The 18,813-nt window shown below is 38.0% G+C and overlaps 1 protein-coding gene across 3 annotated transcripts in view; it reads left to right on the top strand.

Annotated features, from left to right (window-relative positions):
• Positions 1 to 230: 230 nt before the first annotated feature.
• Positions 231 to 18,813, top strand: part of SLC15A5 (solute carrier family 15 member 5) — a 37,451-nt gene continuing 18,868 nt past the window's right edge. For 2 of the 3 annotated variants that reach the window (XM_074572747.1, XM_074572745.1), the window contains exons 1-6: positions 231 to 784; positions 2,584 to 3,021; positions 4,832 to 5,054; positions 10,730 to 10,899; positions 14,818 to 15,038; positions 17,578 to 17,764. In XM_074572747.1, the coding sequence (XP_074428848.1) occupies positions 2,652 to 3,021; positions 4,832 to 5,054; positions 10,730 to 10,899; positions 14,818 to 15,038; positions 17,578 to 17,764 (1,171 nt within the window). In that variant the 5' untranslated portion in view covers positions 231 to 784; positions 2,584 to 2,651. Of the gene's footprint in view, positions 785 to 2,335; positions 3,022 to 4,831; positions 5,055 to 10,729; positions 10,900 to 14,817; positions 15,039 to 17,577; positions 17,765 to 18,813 lie in introns of those variants that run through there. The other variant, XM_074572746.1, reaches the window with a different exon arrangement.

Below are 18,813 nucleotides of genomic sequence, written 5' to 3'. Positions count from 1 at the left end.
GAAGTAACCTTCAGCCTTGGTCGATAGGCTACCAAGTAGCAACTCTTTTATTAATGGCCAGACCTCTAGTGAGCTGACCCTGTCACGTGAGAGCAAGTATTTTCATAAACCTCTTTCCAAGTTCTGATTGTCCCATTCTGAGAGCTATCCTTTAAAGATTTGTTTAAAAGAATACACAAAGTCCTTACTGCCAGAAGGGCTGGATTTTGAAATAGCAGTTATTTGGTGCAGCTGGTTTCTAGTTGCTTCAGTGTATATAAAGCTCTACATATGTTAATACAAGTAATGAAGTTTTTCATCAGGCATTATGCAGTCCTACTACCTTGTGTATTAAGAGTAAGCCAAGTGAATGCCAGGTGATTCAACTAGAATTCAACTTAAACCATGTCAAGTAATTAGATAGACCACCTATGATTGCTGCGGAAGTGATTAAAAAAAAAAAATCAATCATTAAAGATATTGTTATATGAAATTGTATATTCTCTTAGCATTGAGCATGTTAACTCATTTGCTGATTGTGATCTGTCACTGTCATAACCACCACACCTGTATGAGTCGCATGCAAGGGCAATTCCAAAGTGACAATGAAAATCACCCACCTCCTGCTTTCTATGGTATTTATAAGGCTCAATCAACTATTTCTTTTCCCTAGCTTGTAAATCAAAATTAGGGTAAATGAAACCACATGAGGACTAAGAGACCGCCCTCCCAGCTAGTAACCCTGCTGTCTCTACTGGTTCCCATGATATGATTCACTTTGAATTGCTAGCACCCATGACAACAGGTAAACTTCGCGCTTTTTAAAGAAAAGTAATTTGTAGGAAAAGAGACTATTTTACATTGAAATATCTATAGGGGCAAGAGTGTATTTATCCTGATGTTTTCTATCTAATTGTAAAATAGGGTCATATTTCCTTAAAAAAAGGAAAATATAACTTTCTTCATGAACAGGTAGATAAAAGTATCTTCATGCGACAAAAGATACATGCACCTTTTAGTCAAAATATTATTGTTTTTCCTGTTTTGATTTGGGATTGGCTTCATTAGGCTTTGATGGAGAAGCTAAGCTGAGTTACAAGTGATTTCTAGTTTGAGCTTCTCTGGCTAGTTTGTCCAAATGAAGATCATTTTAGCTATCATAGATCAGAAGACAAATAGTTCTTGGCATGCTACAAGTCACGACTGTTTTCATCCCTAACTAGGCTTATCTGAAAACTCTTAAGTTCTTTGGTGTCTGAGTTCTTTCTTTAGACTTGTACTAGATTAAAAAAAATAATAATAATTTGGAATTATTTTAGGGAGCAAATTTAAATTTAAATGATACTTAAATTTAAGCTTCAGAGCTTCTAGGCTCTGAAACCTAGGCAGGGAAGTAAAGCAGGCAAACTTGACAGCGACATTCGGAGACTTTTCTCTTTTTTCTCTGGAGGTAATCTTGGAATCTATCTTTATCCATGCTGGTTATATACTGTTGTGCATCTGTTTTGGGATGTAGGAGTTCTCATATACTAAACAGATCTGGAGAGGTAAAATTTGAGTAGCTATATGGACAGATGGAAACAAACAGCAGAGCCTATGTCTCAAAAAATGCCATCAGAAGTGTTGAGAGCTTTATTTAGAGAAGCAGGCCTGATTTACCACTGCCTTGTAACATGTGTATGCATTTGTGCAAAATAAATGCAGAATGCTTCTCACTCTTGGTTAGGAGTAATTTGAAGATGTGTTAGTGATCTTAATGCGCGCCACAAAATGGAGAAACTGATCTGGGAAACGTACAACATTCTCTGTGGATAAGGCAGCAGGAGCTTTATAAAGCACTTTAAGTTTGGCTCTTCCGAATTTCTTTTTGAGCTTTGGTTTTGGTTGATATGAGAGAGCACATCACCTGTGCCCCTGCCCCTTATGAAGCATTATAGCTATGGCTCAATATCTGGCCTAGAGAAACAGGTCTGGTTTAGGTTGCTCTTGGATTGCTTTTTTTTTTTTTTCCTTTGCTAATACATTCAACTCTATTTTAAAATTTGCTTTTCTAACTTAAATTTAGTAGCGTTACTTATTTTTATAATTAACTTTATCTGAATTTCAACAAAAAATAACAAGAAATCTAATAACAATTAGATATTGTTAACCTTAAAAAAATTCTCTTTATCTCTGCTTGCAGTTTTTTACTTGTTGCCTAATTAAAGTATCAGATTATTTTAACCAAATTATTTTCCCAATCTATTACTTGAATTCTGCTGAAAATGTTAGCTTTCCTGTGTATTTAAACCTTTTATCTGTGACATACAGATAGAGTTACACATACTGTATTGGATTCACCTAATTTAATGGGTAATGTAATTCTGGGGAAAACTCCTGTTCACCCCCAAATGGACTAATTAAATAAACAGGTTGAGTTCCTGAGTGTTGCTAAATTCAGAAGCTGAAATGTTGATGTAGCTCTTTGATTTTTTTTTTTAATTTTTTTTTTTATATACTCTTTGATCCTATATGTAATGTCACAAAAGTGACAGGTGCCCTAAGAAATTGTAGTAGTGAAGTGTGGAATTCAAAGCGAGAGTCTTACCAGTTTGCTAATTACAGTGGAGGAGAACAGAAGTATACCTGTAACTTAAGCTGCTCTACTCAGTCGTACTCAAAAAAAGACAAGCATGGCTGGTGCAAACAGAAGAGATATGGAAGAGAAGCGACTTTTGAACCACACTGCTGATAAGGAGCAAAGACCGTTACCTGGGAGAAGCAACCATGCTGGAAACGTGTCTCCCTCTGAGAAGAAGCTCCAAGAGGCTATTTGTGTGCTGCTGGTGGAGCTGTGTGAGAGATTCACGTTCTTTGGCATCGTCTGCAACATGATCCTCTTCTGCACTGTCAAACTCGGCTATCGCAACTACCAGGCAGCTATTGTCAATATGTGCTTTGTAGGCACCTCCATGTTGACGCCAGTACTGGTTGGCTGGCTTGCTGAATGCCTCGTGGGGAGGATCAAGCTTGTGTGCATCTGCATGTTTCTACACTTCCTAGGTAGGTGACACCCTGGTGACTATTTCATGTTTTAGCAGTTCTGTTGCAGAAATGCATTATCAAGCATCGTGTTTGAAACCTAACAATTTTCTCCAACTTTGCGGCCACCTTCTCTAACAGCTGATTGCTTAGGTTCTCCTCTATGAAATGCACTGCAGTATTTTTGTCTACGTGCTTTTGTGAGGAAGTGCTTTGAACAAGACTAAGGAACACTTGCCTGTGCATCTTGTGGATAGTTGGTGCACAAATTTGACTCCTCTAAAGTGGCTTAGCTATTCAGAACACGCTTGCTCAGCTCTTAAAATTGGTCCCTTTAACAAGCATCTAAGGTGTTTGGGGTGACTGTGAGGCTTTAGTCAGAGAGAAAGTTTGAGAAAGAATTTGGAAACTGTTTTCTAGCTGTTAGTAGTAAGATTTTATTTTATGTAAAGTTATTTGACAGTTGTATTTGGACAAGAGTGAAAGATGTATTTAAGCACATACCAGTGTAAATAAGCTTTGCTTTAAGTAGAGATGCTGGATCCTAATACTTGTATTGAGAGCCTGTTTTCTGTTTGCACATTCTGAATCTCCCCCTCCTGTTATTCTGAAGATCTTTTATGTAAAAGCACTGTTCAAACTAAGTATGACTGTTCTGTAGCAATTAGCTCAGCTCACAGCTGGTGATTATTCTGTCAATTTAAACCAAGCTGATAGAAATACTTTTCACTTGGACTAGTTGTTGAGCATAAGCAAGTCTGATTTCTGCAATAGCCAGCTGTGTTGTTATTTAGACATGCAACAAAGTAAGGAAAAAATCAGAGTCACTCCTGAAATGTTCTTGAGCTGATTGCAAAAACCATTGTGTAAGCAGCCTGTAAAAATGATTGCTATTATGTTCCACTGTGTCTCCCATGGGCTTCTGGTTTGGAATCTCCTTCTGCCACTTGTCCTTTCAATGTGTATCTTAAAGTAGAAGACTGGTGACACAAACAGAGTTTTATGTATTTGGGTATTGTTTTAACTAGAATGGTTTTTTTGGGTTTTTTTTTTAGATAATTAAACATTCCTGACTTATTAGGGTTTGATGGACATCGTAGTCTTAGTCATGGCTAATGTTGTCATTGACACATCAATATATTTTGAGTTTAGTCTCCAATTACAACTTGGACAATCTGTAGCTGATTAAATCTGAAAGACTGGCTTTGCAGACTAGAGGTGGTAAATGCAATTCATGGCAGTGCTTCTGTAGGTGAAGTTTCTGAAAAGCATGCCTTTTCCGTAAAGCTGCAGGAGAAAAAAAGAAATTTTTACACAAACGTTTTGAGACTGTATTTATTAAGTTATGGTTCTCATAAAAATTCTGGGGTTTAAAGAAGATGCAAAAAAAGGTGACGCTCCACGATGGGTGGTTTTCTTGGTCGATAGGTGGTTCTTCAGGTGAAGTTACATATTTTAAGTAGTGGCCTCTGGCAAGAGGAGAGCTACTCTACTGCCCTCTACGCATAGGTAATGCGGAAGGCTAGTGAGAGGAGCTACTTTTCCAGAGTGAGCTCTTCAGGTGATTGAAGAACCTGAATCCTTACAAGGATTTCAGAGGAAAATTGCCTTCTTGGAGGCCCTTAGTGGTCTTGCTTTACTCTGTGTAGTATTAGCCAGAAAGATTCTGGCTTTCTACAGAATTAAGACTCCGCCTTTTTGCACTACTGTCTTGTATCTTTCATTTTTCATGTTTCTTTTCAACCTAAGTAAGTGCTTAAAAAAAATAAAAATCTTATTCATCAGTCTGATTCTAATCCACTTCAAATGACAATTTTCTTTCCAATTCTAGGCACGGCCCTACTACCTGTTGTGGCATTCCCCTTTGAAGATATTTACATTGACAGAAGACACATTCTTCATATGCTAACCAAAAGGGAGCAGAAAATAGTATTCTACTTTGCATTACTTACAGCTAGTCTGGGAATAGGAGGCATAAGAGCTATAGTCTGTCCATTAAGTGCATACAACCTTGAGGACTGTGGACCGAAGGAACTTCTTTCTTTTTTCAACTGGTTGGTAACTTAATGTCAGCTAATTATCTGTTGGGGGTGATAGAGTGTAGCCTTGAAATTCACTGCTAATTTACAAGGCAAATTCTACAAATGATGCGTTTCATGGTTTGTTGTTTGTTTGTTTGTTTTTTTTTAACTGCAAAACACTTAGATTCTGGAATAGATTCCAAGAATTCTGTTTAAACTTTTCCTAACTTTTTCCTTTTGCTAGGACCAGTAGGTGATCATCTATTTTGGCCTCCTATAGATATCTTCAGTCAGAATTAGGATGAGCTGACTTGCCCAAATGCTCAAAGACTTGCCAACCTAGTTGCTGGTAGAACAACATATTCCCTTTAGCTTTCTATGTTTAACATGGCTATCCCTTTAGAATATTTTGTTGTTACTCCCTAACTAGCAGTGACAAAATTCAATGATATATTAGAATTTACATCAGAGTAAATTTTTAGCAATGACAGACAGCAGTAGAGTCTGCTGGTTTGCTGGAACTAGGGATTACTAGTAGTATCTAACTGCTAAGCTCAGTGGTATGGATCTGCTGTATTGTTTCGGCTCCGTTGGTGTGAAGCTTTGGCATCAGGTAAACCACTTGACGTTTGTGTTTTGGTTTCAATATTTTAATTTTTTGTTAAGAAAACTTTGAGGAACAATTGCTTACAAAATAGTTCTTCAAATTCAATGTTTTTTCATATTAATGGTATCTCTCAGTGTGTCAGAGAGGTCATTTTGATTATATGTTTGCCTTTATTTACTACTTCTGTTACACTACACAGAGTGCTATATACATTCACCTGTACTTTGTGGTTAAACGGTGGAGTGAGGATCAAAGAAGTCGCTGTGGGAACCTCCAGATTCCTGCTTCAAGGCAGGGTGAAATAAGCCCTAAACTGCCCCCTTTTCTCTCCTTTCCCTATACATGCACAGTTATTAAAATCAAAACTGGGAACATTTGCATATTAACAATGCTATGCTGAAGAATCAATGATCTTAGTGAATCAGATCTCTCTTCCTTTGGGGATGGCTTTCCTGGCTATTCTTTTTTCCTCCAATTATGTTAATATCAAAGAGTTTTGAATTAAATCCAAACTTCAGTGAATAAGGTAGCTTTACCAAAGGTGGGTGAGACTGTTTAGTTCCTTACAGCAGCTTCTGCCTCCTTGACCTGCCCATAGGAGAGAAGAAAAAAAAAAAAAATCCTTCCTTTTTACTCTATTCTGAGTTTTAATCCTTAATTAGCAACATCATTTTGATTAAATAAGACTCTGGGGGATTAAGACTAGAGAGCAATCAGTTGTTCTGAAAGATAGCTCGGGAGAATTTATTGTACTGTGGTCTTAGCCATTCAGAATTGTGTTTAATCAAAGTGACATTTCTCAGTGTTGATTACAAAGGAGATATAATACGAATAAAAAGTTCCTTGGGGGAATCCAAATGGGTCAGTTCTTGGAACTTTGGAAATATCAAGGAAGGCACATGTGCGATTAAAAAAACTTAATAATTTTTGCAGTGGCATCCAAAAGGGGCTATTTGATTGCAATCTCAAGATTTGAAAAATGAGGGTTTCATTCTAAGCATTCTTAATCTTGTTAAAATCTCTCAGAAAATAATCACTTTTTCTTGGTAGGCTGTTTTCTCTTGGTAGGTGCTTGTCACAGGATTGAATTTTAAAATAATATAAAATGAGATGGTTGCATAATCCTGGTGAGTTTGAGTCTGTGATCTTAGTCAAGTTCTATTTAAACAATCAGAATTATTGGGTTAAAGATTGGGTTAAAACAGCCTGTAATTACCTTCAATCCTTGAAGAAGATTGCTTTGCACATCTAGGGTCTGGTTCTAATCCCTAGTATGAACTATGACTTGGACCATTTAAGTATGTAGAATATACCAATGCGAAGGGACTTGGATTCTGCTGGACTAAGTTTCCCTAAGGACTTCTGCTTTTCTAAGGTTAAGATTATGGACTGGTACTATTTTTGCAGCAGGAGAAGTAAATTCTGTCTATGCAAGCAGAGAACTAGAGCAAAAGGTACAATCCAGACTAGGGATGAGATTTATTAGTGTTGTCTTGTTTTACTGATGTGCAGTTTAAAAAAAAAAAAAGTAGAGAACATGAGACTGGACTATCTTGGTCTGAGTTTGGATAAATCAGCACAAGAAGGACATGGACCTGTTGGAGCAGGTCCAGAGGAGGTCCACGAAGTTGATCAAAGGGCTGGAGCACCTCTCCTATGAGGACAGGCTGAGAGAGTTGGGGTTGTTCAGCCTGGAGAAGAGAAGGCTCTGGGGAGACCTTATAGCAGCCTTCCAGTACCTGAAGGGGGCCTGTAAGAAAGCTGGGGAGGGGCTGTTTGCCAGGGCATGTAGCGATAGGACGAGGGGCGATGGTTTTAAACTAGAGCAGGGTAGGTTTAGATTAGACATCGGGAAGAAGTTCTTTACAGTGAGGGTGGTGAGGCGCTGGCACAGGTTGCCCAGAGAGGCGGTGAGGCCCCATCCCTGGAGACATTCAAGGCCAGGCTTGATGAGGCTCTGAGCAACCTGATCTAGTTGAAGATGTCCCTGCTTACTGCAGGGGGGTTGGACTAGATGACATTTGAAGGTCCCTTCCAACCTAACAGATTCCATAATTCTACGAAAACTTAAATTGCAAGAGCTAGGCATGCTTAAAAAATAAAAGCAAATAACATTTCAAGTGACAGGAAATCTACCGAGTCTTCAAAATTAACCCAAAAGTTACAAAAGGTCAATTTTGTAATATTTTCATATATTTTACTTGATCTCAGATTGTTTCATTCAGCAGATTCATCTCAATTTTTACGTTCACTAAAAGCTTTTTGAATACTGTATAAACCTAAACAATACTTTTAAATAAGAAGTTACATGGATGTTACTACTTTAAAGTTATCACAATGAATACGTTTCTATAAAAAGTTATAATAAGATCATTAGGTTTTTATAAGTGTGTCACAATAGCATTTAGACTTCTTTCTGGATGGTGTTCTTAAAATGAACCTCCCAAGTTGGCATTTGGCTCTCAATGTGAGGAAACATCAGAGTTCTGAAACTCCAGAAAGGAACTGTTCCCTGTAAAGTTGGACATGGTAATTCGGTTTTATGTATGTAATTAATTCAGCTATGTCCTACTGTAACTTGCAATATGGCTATGGTTTGTCTTGACAATTATGGCAGGCCACCTAGTAGTCATCTTAAATGAATGAAACGGGGTTAAGGAAGTCTCCTAGGTGTCAAGAGAGACTTGCAATTGCCCTCTTAGGATTTTCAGCTCAAAACATTTTTCTGTGATTGTTACGGGGAGCTGCAATGGCAGGCTGATACCTCGCTCCTGCCCTACCTACTCATTTGCAGCTGAGGAGGGATCAAGCTGGAAAGCTTGGGAGTTGGGTTGTTAAGGAGTAACTGGTCTTCTACTACACTTGAGATTTTTCTTTTAATGTGGAGAATGTAATCCTAGACTAGTTAGGAGAAGTAACTACTCAAGTGCAATAGCATACATGAGGCAGAAGTGACACAAGACAAGAAAGCAAGCTTTGCTTGTTCAAGCAATATGAATTAAGCTATGTACCTATGTATCAATGCATATGTCACCTTGGAGTGAAACTGTCTCACTAAGGTTCCAGCAAAGGGGAAGGAATCTCCTCTTGCAGTTGCTTGCAAAATGTAACCTGTGATATAGCGACGTAGTACTACTACATTATTGATCCTTCTTCTTTGTTTAAAATACAGTTGTTGTCTTTAAAGCCAGCTTGGAACTTAAAACTTTAGTCAAACTTAAAATTCTTAACTTTAAATTTCAAAGGCTACATCTGCAAGCCAGACTCAAATCTGAAGAAAAAATTGCTGAATGATTGACTCTGACTCTTCAAATGATGTATCATATTGATCCCAACAGTTAGTATTTTTGGAAACTGTGACTTCACCAAGGCAGGTCCTCACTAAATCTGATCTCTCTACACAGATGCACAATATTCGAGTCTGCTCTGTAGCCTCAAACCCCTATTTTATGTGAGAGTTGTGTTTTAAGGGAAACCTTGATTAATGGTCTGCTGAAAGCAAAAAGACAACACAAGTGGCCTGAAGAACAGCATAAGGGGAGCACCTCACAATTTAAAATGAGTTTGAGGGGTTATAACTGAAACATGTGTAACCGTGAATGGTAGAGTAAAAATTGGTCAGTCACGTTGTGAGAAGAGGGCTTTGCAACAGAAGAATAAGCAGTTACTTTTATGTTTCACTTTCATGAATACTTATACAGTTAACTAATCAAAAAAGCTGGATTTTAGAGCTGCTGATGTAATGGTTTGTGTAAGTTGGAATCCAATGAAAAAAGTGTGGTGACAATATACTCTTAACAGAGCACAGAATCACAGAATGGTAGGGGTTGGAAGGGACCTCTGGGGATCATCTAGTCCAACCCCCTGCCAGAGCAGGGTCACCTGGAGCAGGTTGCACAGGAACGCATCCAGGCGGGTTTTGAATGTCTCCAGAGATGGAGACTCCACCACCTCTCCCTGGGCAGCCTGTTCCAGTGCTCTGCCACCCTCAAAGTTCCTCATCAAGTTTAGATGGAACTTCCTATGTTCAAGTTTGTGCCCATTACCCCTTGTCCTGTCGCTGGGTACCACTGAAAAAAGGCTGGCCCCATCCTCCTGACACCCATCCTTTAGGTATTTATAAGTGTTGATAAGATCCTCCCTCAGTCGTCTTTTTTTCCGGACTAAAAAGACCCAAATCCTTTAGCCTTTCCTCATAAGGGAGATGTTCTAGTCCCCTAATCATCTTTGTAGCCCTTTGCTGCACTCTCTCCAGCAGTTCCCTGTCCTTCTTGAACTGGGGAGCCCAGAACTGGACACAGTACTCCAGATATAAACTCATTTGCAAGGATAAAGTAAATAAGGAGTCATCATTTTGCATCTTATCAGGGAAATGCATTTTATTTTTTGGGTTGCTTTTTGCTATCCTTATAATTCCCTAAAGCATATTTAATATGCTATTGTCAGGGTTTCCAAACTGCAGTAGGCCTATCACTAGTGATACACCATCTGCTTCCAAGAGTATGTGATTTTCATGTGAATATCTTCTGTGCATAGGAGGGGCTCAGCACTTACTTGGGAAGCACTTCTACTGCCAAGGCAGTCTGGGAGCAAATTATGTTGGAGAACCTCCTTATCAAGATATTTCCAGAAGCCAACAAAAACTCAAGCTGACCCTTGCAACTAATGGAAAAGCCATCCTTTCTGATAAATCAAATTCTAATATTTCTTAAACAAGGGATACTGGCATTAAGACATTTCTTTCTTAAGCTTAACGAATGTGATTTTGATGACACTGCATACACAAAACTTATGTTTTCAGATATTAAATGTGTAAATGTTGATGTATTTAATTAGTCTGATCCAGAAGAATATTTCCAGTACTAGACTAATAATTTGTTCAGCTATACTGCCTTAGTACGGTTACTTTAATCCTGCACCTCTTGGAGCTAAGGCATCCAAGTGAAATTTGATGTTAATTGCTGTGTCAACATTTGCATGGTACTGATGCTGCCTGTGCTTATTATACTTACCATGCCTTTAATTTAATGTTTTAATCTTCTGTAAAAGCCTTACGTTATTCAGCCTCTCCACTCTTCCCTCTCTTTTCTGTGTGTGCTAGGTTTTATTGGCTGATTAGCTTAAATTCAGCAGTTGTCTTTGTCAGCATTTCTTATATCCAGCAATCTGTGGCCAGGAACCTTGGTTTCCTTATCCCATTTGTGTCTGTGCTTATGGCTATGATCACAATTCACATGGTGCGTGGTGAAATGATTTACAAACCCAAAACAGGTAAGAGTCAACTATATCTTAGGAAATATCTTTAGAGATTATTTTTACAGAAGAGATCAACTTGCATATCTAAACATGTTCTTCCACAAAACACTGCCCTGTTTTGTTGGAGATACTTGGGCTTAGCTTTGCAAGGTCTGTAAGAGACAACATCCATCCTCTGTAAAGACAGACCTGGAGATTCTGGATAGCCTGAAAAAGTGGAAAGCAATCTCTGGTAAACTTATGTACATTTTCTGTCATATCAAGACATGTGTCAAAGCATTTGCCCGTGCAAGAAGGGGTATCATATGCATGCTGCTGGTGGAATTTATTTTGTCATGTTTGGTTCAACCTATGCCCAATGTGTTTCGGTCAGTTGAAGCAAAGTTTATACCTATGCTAAGGCACGAAGCATGCTCGTGTTTTCTCCCTTGAGTGTGCTCCTTTGCCTCACCTGAACTCATATCTGAGCAGCCAAGCAGTCTGGTTAGTCAGCTAAAAAGGAACGTGCACTAGTAGCAAAGTTGTTCTGTAATGCCTTTGTCTTGCAGTGTCTGATGCTTATTGTTATTTCAATGTGCTTGCTTATACAACATCAAGTGTTTTTACCCATTTGAAAATCACTAGAAATACTGGGTAGCTCTAAATAGTTCATGTGCAGACTGTGGAGATATTTTATAACAGAAGAAGTTCTTCCACTTCTGTGGCCTCGCCAGTTAGTACCTGAGCTCTTCATAATCCTTTGGCAACTACCCCTCTCCATTGACCAAGCTCAATAATGTAAGTGGAGTCTAGGTGATTTGAATAAGGCTGTCAGTGCCCAAACCTTGCTATTGTTTTTCCAATAGAACCCAGAAACTGAAAGCAAGTTGTTATTTCAGTCTTCATATTATAAATATAATCTAAGCAAAAATGTATTACCAGTGAGGGAATGAATGCCTAAATCAAGTGCCTGGGAATATCATGGTGAGGATGTCACTAGAGAGGTTTATTCAAAACAAACAGAGCCAAAGAAAGAAATGCGTCCCCTCCACAATACCCCAAAAATATCACGATAATCATCAGCATCAAATTAGCTAGCTTCTTATGGAGAGAATGGTGGCTGTCTGGCTCGCTGGGGCTCACTACAGGTTTTACAACCTGAGATGGTAAAAAGATTCATTAGTATCCAACCCCGAGCTGGACTATTTCATATGGACTAAATATGTAGTTCATCATCTAACTAGTTTAATTCTACTAAGTGGAGTAACATAAATTTATAGATTATGTCTGTCTTGGCCACCAACAAAACTAGCACTATTTTGTATCAAGTGTTTTTTCCCTGAGTGTTGTTTAATTTATCGTATATTTTCCAAGTCTTTGGAGAATGCCAGTCTCTACACTGATAGCTGCAGAGTTTTTTATCTCCTCAGTCAAAATAAAAGATAATATACTTTGTATACTTCCAGTGAGATGATGAAATTGGAAATTTTTCAGAACTGTAATTCAAATCCATAGGTGACCTTAAATGATTTTTATATGTGCTGCCTTTTTTTATTTTAAGGTAACTCTTCAAATATGGATCATGCATTCAATTATGTTTAGCTGTCAAGCATGGACTTCATTTGCATTTCGTTCCACTGCTGTAATTTTGAGGACTGGCAGGTGACCAGAGATGAGGAAAAAATATGTATCTACCATCTAGGGTGCAATGTAGTCTTTTTATTGTAATTAAGTATCATAGATATTCATGATTAGATCAAGGTCAAAGTAGCAGAACATTAGAGCCAAGGGCTGAATATAAAGAAGGAAAATCACTGCTTGAAAGTTGCAATTTAATATCTATATGGATAGATTTTTTTGTTTGGTTGGTTTTTAAGAAAACGTTAGAAATACAAGTATAGAGTATATGCTGTTGATCTACACAGTGTGCACTGATAGAAGTATTTGTGCTTTTAAACATGTCTTTTACTAGCTGATCAAATTTATAATCTGAAGAATTCACCACTGTGGAGTTCTGTGGGGTTTACTCCTTTTCTTTTAAAGAAGAGGTGAGGTACTTATTCTAACTACATCATTGGCAAAATCCTCTTGATATTGATTAGGTCTATGTATCACTCAAGTTGCTTTTTGAACTACAACTTCAAGCAGCTTTATCTTCCTAGTTCACTAGACTTTATAATCTGCTGGAATTCCATGCTGAGAAACACAGCTAAATAATGTATTTGTCTGTTTTGCCTCATACCAAATGATGCTTCCTAGGTAGTTGACTGAAATTAAATTAAAAAGGGCCTCAACTGATCCATTAGGAAAGGCAGGGAAATGTCAGGATTTGTTGTCTATTTTAAGCTTTTTCTTTTTTTTTCCATAAGAGTAAGAAAGAAGTGTCTGGCCAACATCTTCCATTCCGAAGGAGAGGACATGGCCATGACCATCTTTGAGACTAGGTCAGATAAACCAGCTCACAGCCATGTTGTTGCTTTGTTGACCTGTCTGCTGGTCTTGTCATGGGGCACTCTGCGCATCTTCTGATTTTGGCACTGACTGGGTTTAAACCCTTGTAGAGCAGTAACACCACATTACTGCTTTTCATTCCTTCTTTGTGAATGTCCAGCCTCTAGCATAGGGTGAAGCAAAAGATAATCACTTCTCTGACCTAAAACATGTAATTACTAGCTCTGCCAATGAGTTGAGCTCATACTGACTTTTTTACTACCTTTTTTTTTTTCTCTATTTCTGAACATAAGTCTTCTTTGACAAGAGCCCCAAGTCCCACTTGTTTTCTGGTTAGCATCTTAGTCAAGTTGCTCCGGAAATCTGCAGATTTTTCTGTTAATCTTCAGATTTGGTCTTGAAATAGTCTAGATCCTAAACTTAAAAATCACTTATAATGAGTGGTAAGAATAGTCGGCTAATACACTTCTACAGAACAATAAGAACTGTACCAACTGTCTGTGTTTGCAAGCTTCGATATGTTATTTCAGATTCTAGTCAATAGTGCCAACAGTCTACAGGTTAATACTAAGCAGCCAGAGAGTTTTAAATGTTAGTCGTCTAATAAAATGCCCTTTCTCAGTACTCTAGATCAAGTGCTTCCAATAGGTGTCAATTAATATTTCTAGAAAATCATTTCCGTACCAGAGATAGTAGGGATACATTTTCCCTCTGCAGTCTTAGTTAAGCCTTGGGTTTTGGAAAGTGTTTATTTACAAATACCCAAGTTATTGTAGTTCTTCCACGCTCTCAGAAAAGCAGAGAAGTGCTGTAAGCCCTAGTTGCATGTGTGGCAACTTACTGAAAACAAACGAATCTGCATTCCCAAGCCTGAAGCTAACAGTTTTGTCCTAGTTTTACTTCCACTTCTTCTGAGTCTGAGAACCAAGTTAGCAATTACTGAACCCAGTAACCAGTGGGCAAGTTTTAATATGCCAAACACTAGATTGGAAACTTCTCCTCTGCCACAGCATGCTATTTGGAAGTCCTGAGATAATATGAAATCTTATGCATCCATGAAAATTCTCTTATCAGCCCTCTTTTGAACTCCCTTTCCTACCCTTCCCTTGCCGCTGGACTTCAGCAGGTATGCAATATTTCAGTACTGTCAAGGATTGAATACTAACCTCATTCAATAAATAGAAAGTGAAAGCAAAGCAAAGTAATACTTTACCTGCTCAAACACAGCAACAAATTGTGGTGTGTTAAATAACTGGTAGCAAAAAGCACTTTTCTCTTTGGATGTTGGGCTGGATTGCTTTTGTAACAATTAGGTTGTGAACCAACTGGCTTTTCAAAAGGAATGTTTTGGAGCAAATCCAGACTGTTATTGCCGTCCCCCTCCCCAAAAAGACGTGAAGGTGAATATATCAGGTTGTATTTTCCCTCCCAAAGTGTTTTGTTGTGTTTATTTTGGCAGCAAGTAAAATCATACCAATGTCTAATGTCTCTGATTGTTTGCAGACAGTTCCCTGCTGACGACTCTTGGGGTGATTGCTAGTGCACTGAAAACATGTTGTGTGCGATATCGCTACTTTGGCGGAGGCATGACAAACTGGATGGATCATGCCAAGGAAAACTATGGTGGTCAGTACAGTGAGACTCAGGTTGAAAGCACAAAGTCGCTTGCCAGGCTCTTCCCGTTGTTTGCTTTCCAAATTCTATACAGAGCGTGTATTATGCAGGTGGGTACACAGCTTTTAAATAAAAGTCTTGAAATATACTGTGACGTATGTTTACTACTGTGTCTCTAGACATGGGGGTTTTTTAACTGTTGCTTTACCTATGGAGCAACCTTGAAGAGTAGTTTTAATTACCTGAGAATATAACTTGCTATTTCCTATCATCTCATCAAATAAGTAAAAATGACTTCATCAAGACTCAGAAGGAGCTTGTGTGGCTGCTTGCTACTCATTTCTCTGAACACTTACTGGCTTAAACATCTAGTGCTAGAGTCCTGTGCCGTGTTACATTTGTCAGAGACTCAGGCTCAGCATTCTGAAAAAAATGTAATTTTCCAGTTTCTTAAATGTTCATTCACTTTTTGGGAGCTACAGAAAATCTTTATTTGCGCTTTTGGTTGCGTATTTCTCCTACTGTTTTGACGGGATTATGTGGCTGCTGTACCTACACTGGAAATGGTGGGTTTCTGTTTGTGGGAAGAAGCAATCCTTTCACAGCCTATCAGGCTATGTGCTTCTTTCCACTTCTGAGTCCATGCATGTTATATAAATGTAAATCTGTCAGGAAGCTACTTAAGCTGACATGATTCCTTCAGATTCATTTCTGTCTGGATGATCCTGGCTAAGCAGCAGTTTGCAGTAGCTTACCCTTTAGCAACTAGAATAACGAATTTATGAGCTGGCTTGGAAATTCATTTTTACTTGTTGGTTTTAAAATGCTGCTTAAGGAAATTCTTACAAATATGTAGCATATACTGCTTTATTGCCAGTCCCTCTTGCCATCATCCTACATTCCCATCCATCTGCCTCATTCTTTCTCCTCTTCCCTCCATGCATCACCCAAAAGCACAAAAAATCCCAAGCAAACAAACAAAAAAACCCCACAAACCAAATAATGCACACAAATGGCCGAGGTGATGACCAGATGGAAACAAACCAGATATCATTAACTGGAGTTGTAATAATCAGGTATATATCTAGAAAAGATAAAAGTAGTTGCACTGCTGAAAGAGATGACTTCTATTCCTTTGGCAGAATTTCCAGTAAGTTTAAGGCTTTTTCTTAGACTAGGCAATAGGTCAGTATCTTTTTTTGGTAAAGATTAGTAGTATTTTCTCCGTATTAGGTTAACAGCTTTCAGTGCCTGTGATTCATGTTGATGATATTTTAATTCCTATTAAGAAGTCCATTTTGATTTGCAATAGGCAGTGGAAAGAAGGAACTAACAAAATTTGGCTCAATTCTAATCTTTCATAGCGCTGTTGCCATTTATTCACCCTTTTACTATTTATGTCTTCTTTTGGAGGTAGGGTATAGGTGAAAAATATTTTTATTAAGAACTAACATTTGAGTAGTTCTTTAGCACTGAAAAGACTCCCAGTGAGTAGGGTTGAAAATAACCATTGATGAGAAACCCTACATGAGCTGTTACTAACCATACTTTAATTTTGAGACGGCTATACAGCTGCAATATTCTACTTGGATTTGGCATTGCCAGTCATGTTGAAGAGCCTTGCAGAATGTTGGAGGAATCCAGAACTCTGCAAAAACAGAAGCAGAGTAAAGAAACTAGCTCTACATCCAGCTTTGTCATGACTGTACTCTGTGAATTGCTCAAGTTACCTCTCTTTTTCCTATCAGTCAGTAAATTGGAGTGGATTATAACTCCCTGCTGCACAGGAAATTGCAATGCTTAGTTAATCAAGCTTCCTAATAAAAAAAAAAAAAAAAACACACACACAAAAAAAAAAAACCCTGAAAAATCTGTTGGTAGAAGCTATTCTGTTGGTTTTGGTTTGGTTTGTTGTTTGTTTTTGGTTTTTTTCTTTTTTTTGATAAACTCAACAGATGTTCTGTAGAGCCTCACACAAGCAGGAGGAATGATTTGCTCTTGAAGTGAAAGACAGTCTTACAAATCTACTTAACTTCATACCCTGATGACTGTCGTTGGTGGGTTCCTCATCTAACTATTCATTTTCCTCTGTTTCCAGTTCCCAGAAGTAAAAGGAAATCCTCTACATAACTGCTATGGATGTCAGTTACATTAGGCTGGTTCTAAGATGCTGGCCAAATCTTCATTCCCTGTGACTTTTAGAGCTGTGGGCCAGCAAGAGTGTCTTAAAAATTACTCTGACCTTGAGCATGCAATCAGAAGTTCAAAATGTCTCTGCATCTTGCTATTCTAAAATTCTGTTCTGTTAAACACTGTCTATGAGAAGTGACTAAAGTATTAGAACCATTTAGTATATTGGCTGATAGCTCTAACTAGGGATGATCAAATCAGTTCACGGAATGCTGCTTAGATTTGTTGAACTCGTGAGCATGTGACATAGAAGGAAAATGTTACATTCTGGCAGAGAATGAGAATGTCGCCCTTTGAAAGGCTTTCATTGTGAATGATCATTCCTTTTGGCCAGCAGGTATTTATACTGTGACTTCTCCAGAAGGAAAAGAGTTGGTGAAGTTTCCAAATGTAGTAAAAATCTTGTCCATGAAGGGTACCTGGTATACTAATGGAGAGGGGTCTTATTCTTCAATACAGATCCCTTCAGGATACTATCTCCAAACCATGAATTCCAACTTGCACTTCAGTGGATTTGTCTTGCCAGTTGCAGCAATGAATGTGATAAGCATCGTGCCACTGCTGATTCTTGTTCCTATTTTGGAATGCATTAACTCGTATCTCTTTAGTTCCAAGAACGCTGGACATTCTCCAACAATTTACATTGGTACGTATAAAGTACATGTGTTTATACAGTTCTGATATATATTCTGGTTTTGAACAAGAAACCACAGTAGGTGATGGATGATCCTATACAGTTATTTCTGACTATAAATATTAAGATGGACTTCTTTGGGGTGAATATTTTTTAAAGGAATTGTTGAAAAGACAGTCCTGAAAAAATATACTACATATAAAGAAAAAATGGATAGCTTTTGTTTAGAATGGAGATCGAGGCCCTTCTGACAAATAAAAAATTTTGAGACACACTCACAAATAACTAGGAATCATCCTAAGGAGCTTGTGAGAGAAACTGTACTAACCATTTATCTTCAGACTTACTCTGACTTAGTTTTCTTCTATATTTTTGTTTATCTATTAACTTTTGGAAAGTTAATGTACTTTGGAAGTCTTTTTTTGGGGAATGGGAGAGTCCTTCAATTGCTCTCTGGCAGTGGAGAAACGTTCTGTTGCTCAAAATGATAAGTATGGATTTAAATAATTAGGTTATGAATAAAGGCTTTGTTTTTCTTCCATTTTTGTGCTATAACTGCATCAACATTTAGGACTGCAGCTTATAAGAGTGAAATTGTATTGTCACCAGTATAGTTACTTCCAGTTTCATCCCAAGTGAAATAAAAATATCTAGTCTAATTCTGTGTCTGCAGTAGGTGTGTTTAGAACTCGTGAGCAAAAGAAAACATGTAGGTGACTACGTAGAACAAATGTATGTGTGTCACTGGGCTGCTGTTCCCATTGAGCAGGCTGAACGCTTCACAGGTGGAAGGTTACTTGGAGAGAGGTGCAGTGTTCCTCTCTAGTACAAGAATTTTCATTTGAGTATCTAGTACGCAATAATTGCTCAGGTGTTTAATAATTTTATTTCTTAAAATCCTGAACTGAAATGTGCCATATTGTGCACTCACTTAAAGCAAAGAAAAGAGGGATCTACAGAGGTGAAGTATTATCTCCTTCTCATAGAAGTGGTACAAAGAAGGAAGTCTTCTCTGCTGTGAATCCCAGTGTTTTCAACAGTAAGCATTGTAAACTCGGGCT

Source organism: Larus michahellis, chromosome 1 (assembly GCF_964199755.1).
Source record: "Larus michahellis chromosome 1, bLarMic1.1, whole genome shotgun sequence".
Taxonomy (NCBI): Eukaryota; Metazoa; Chordata; class Aves; order Charadriiformes; family Laridae; genus Larus; species Larus michahellis.
This window is presented reverse-complemented; position numbering and strand designations above follow the sequence as displayed.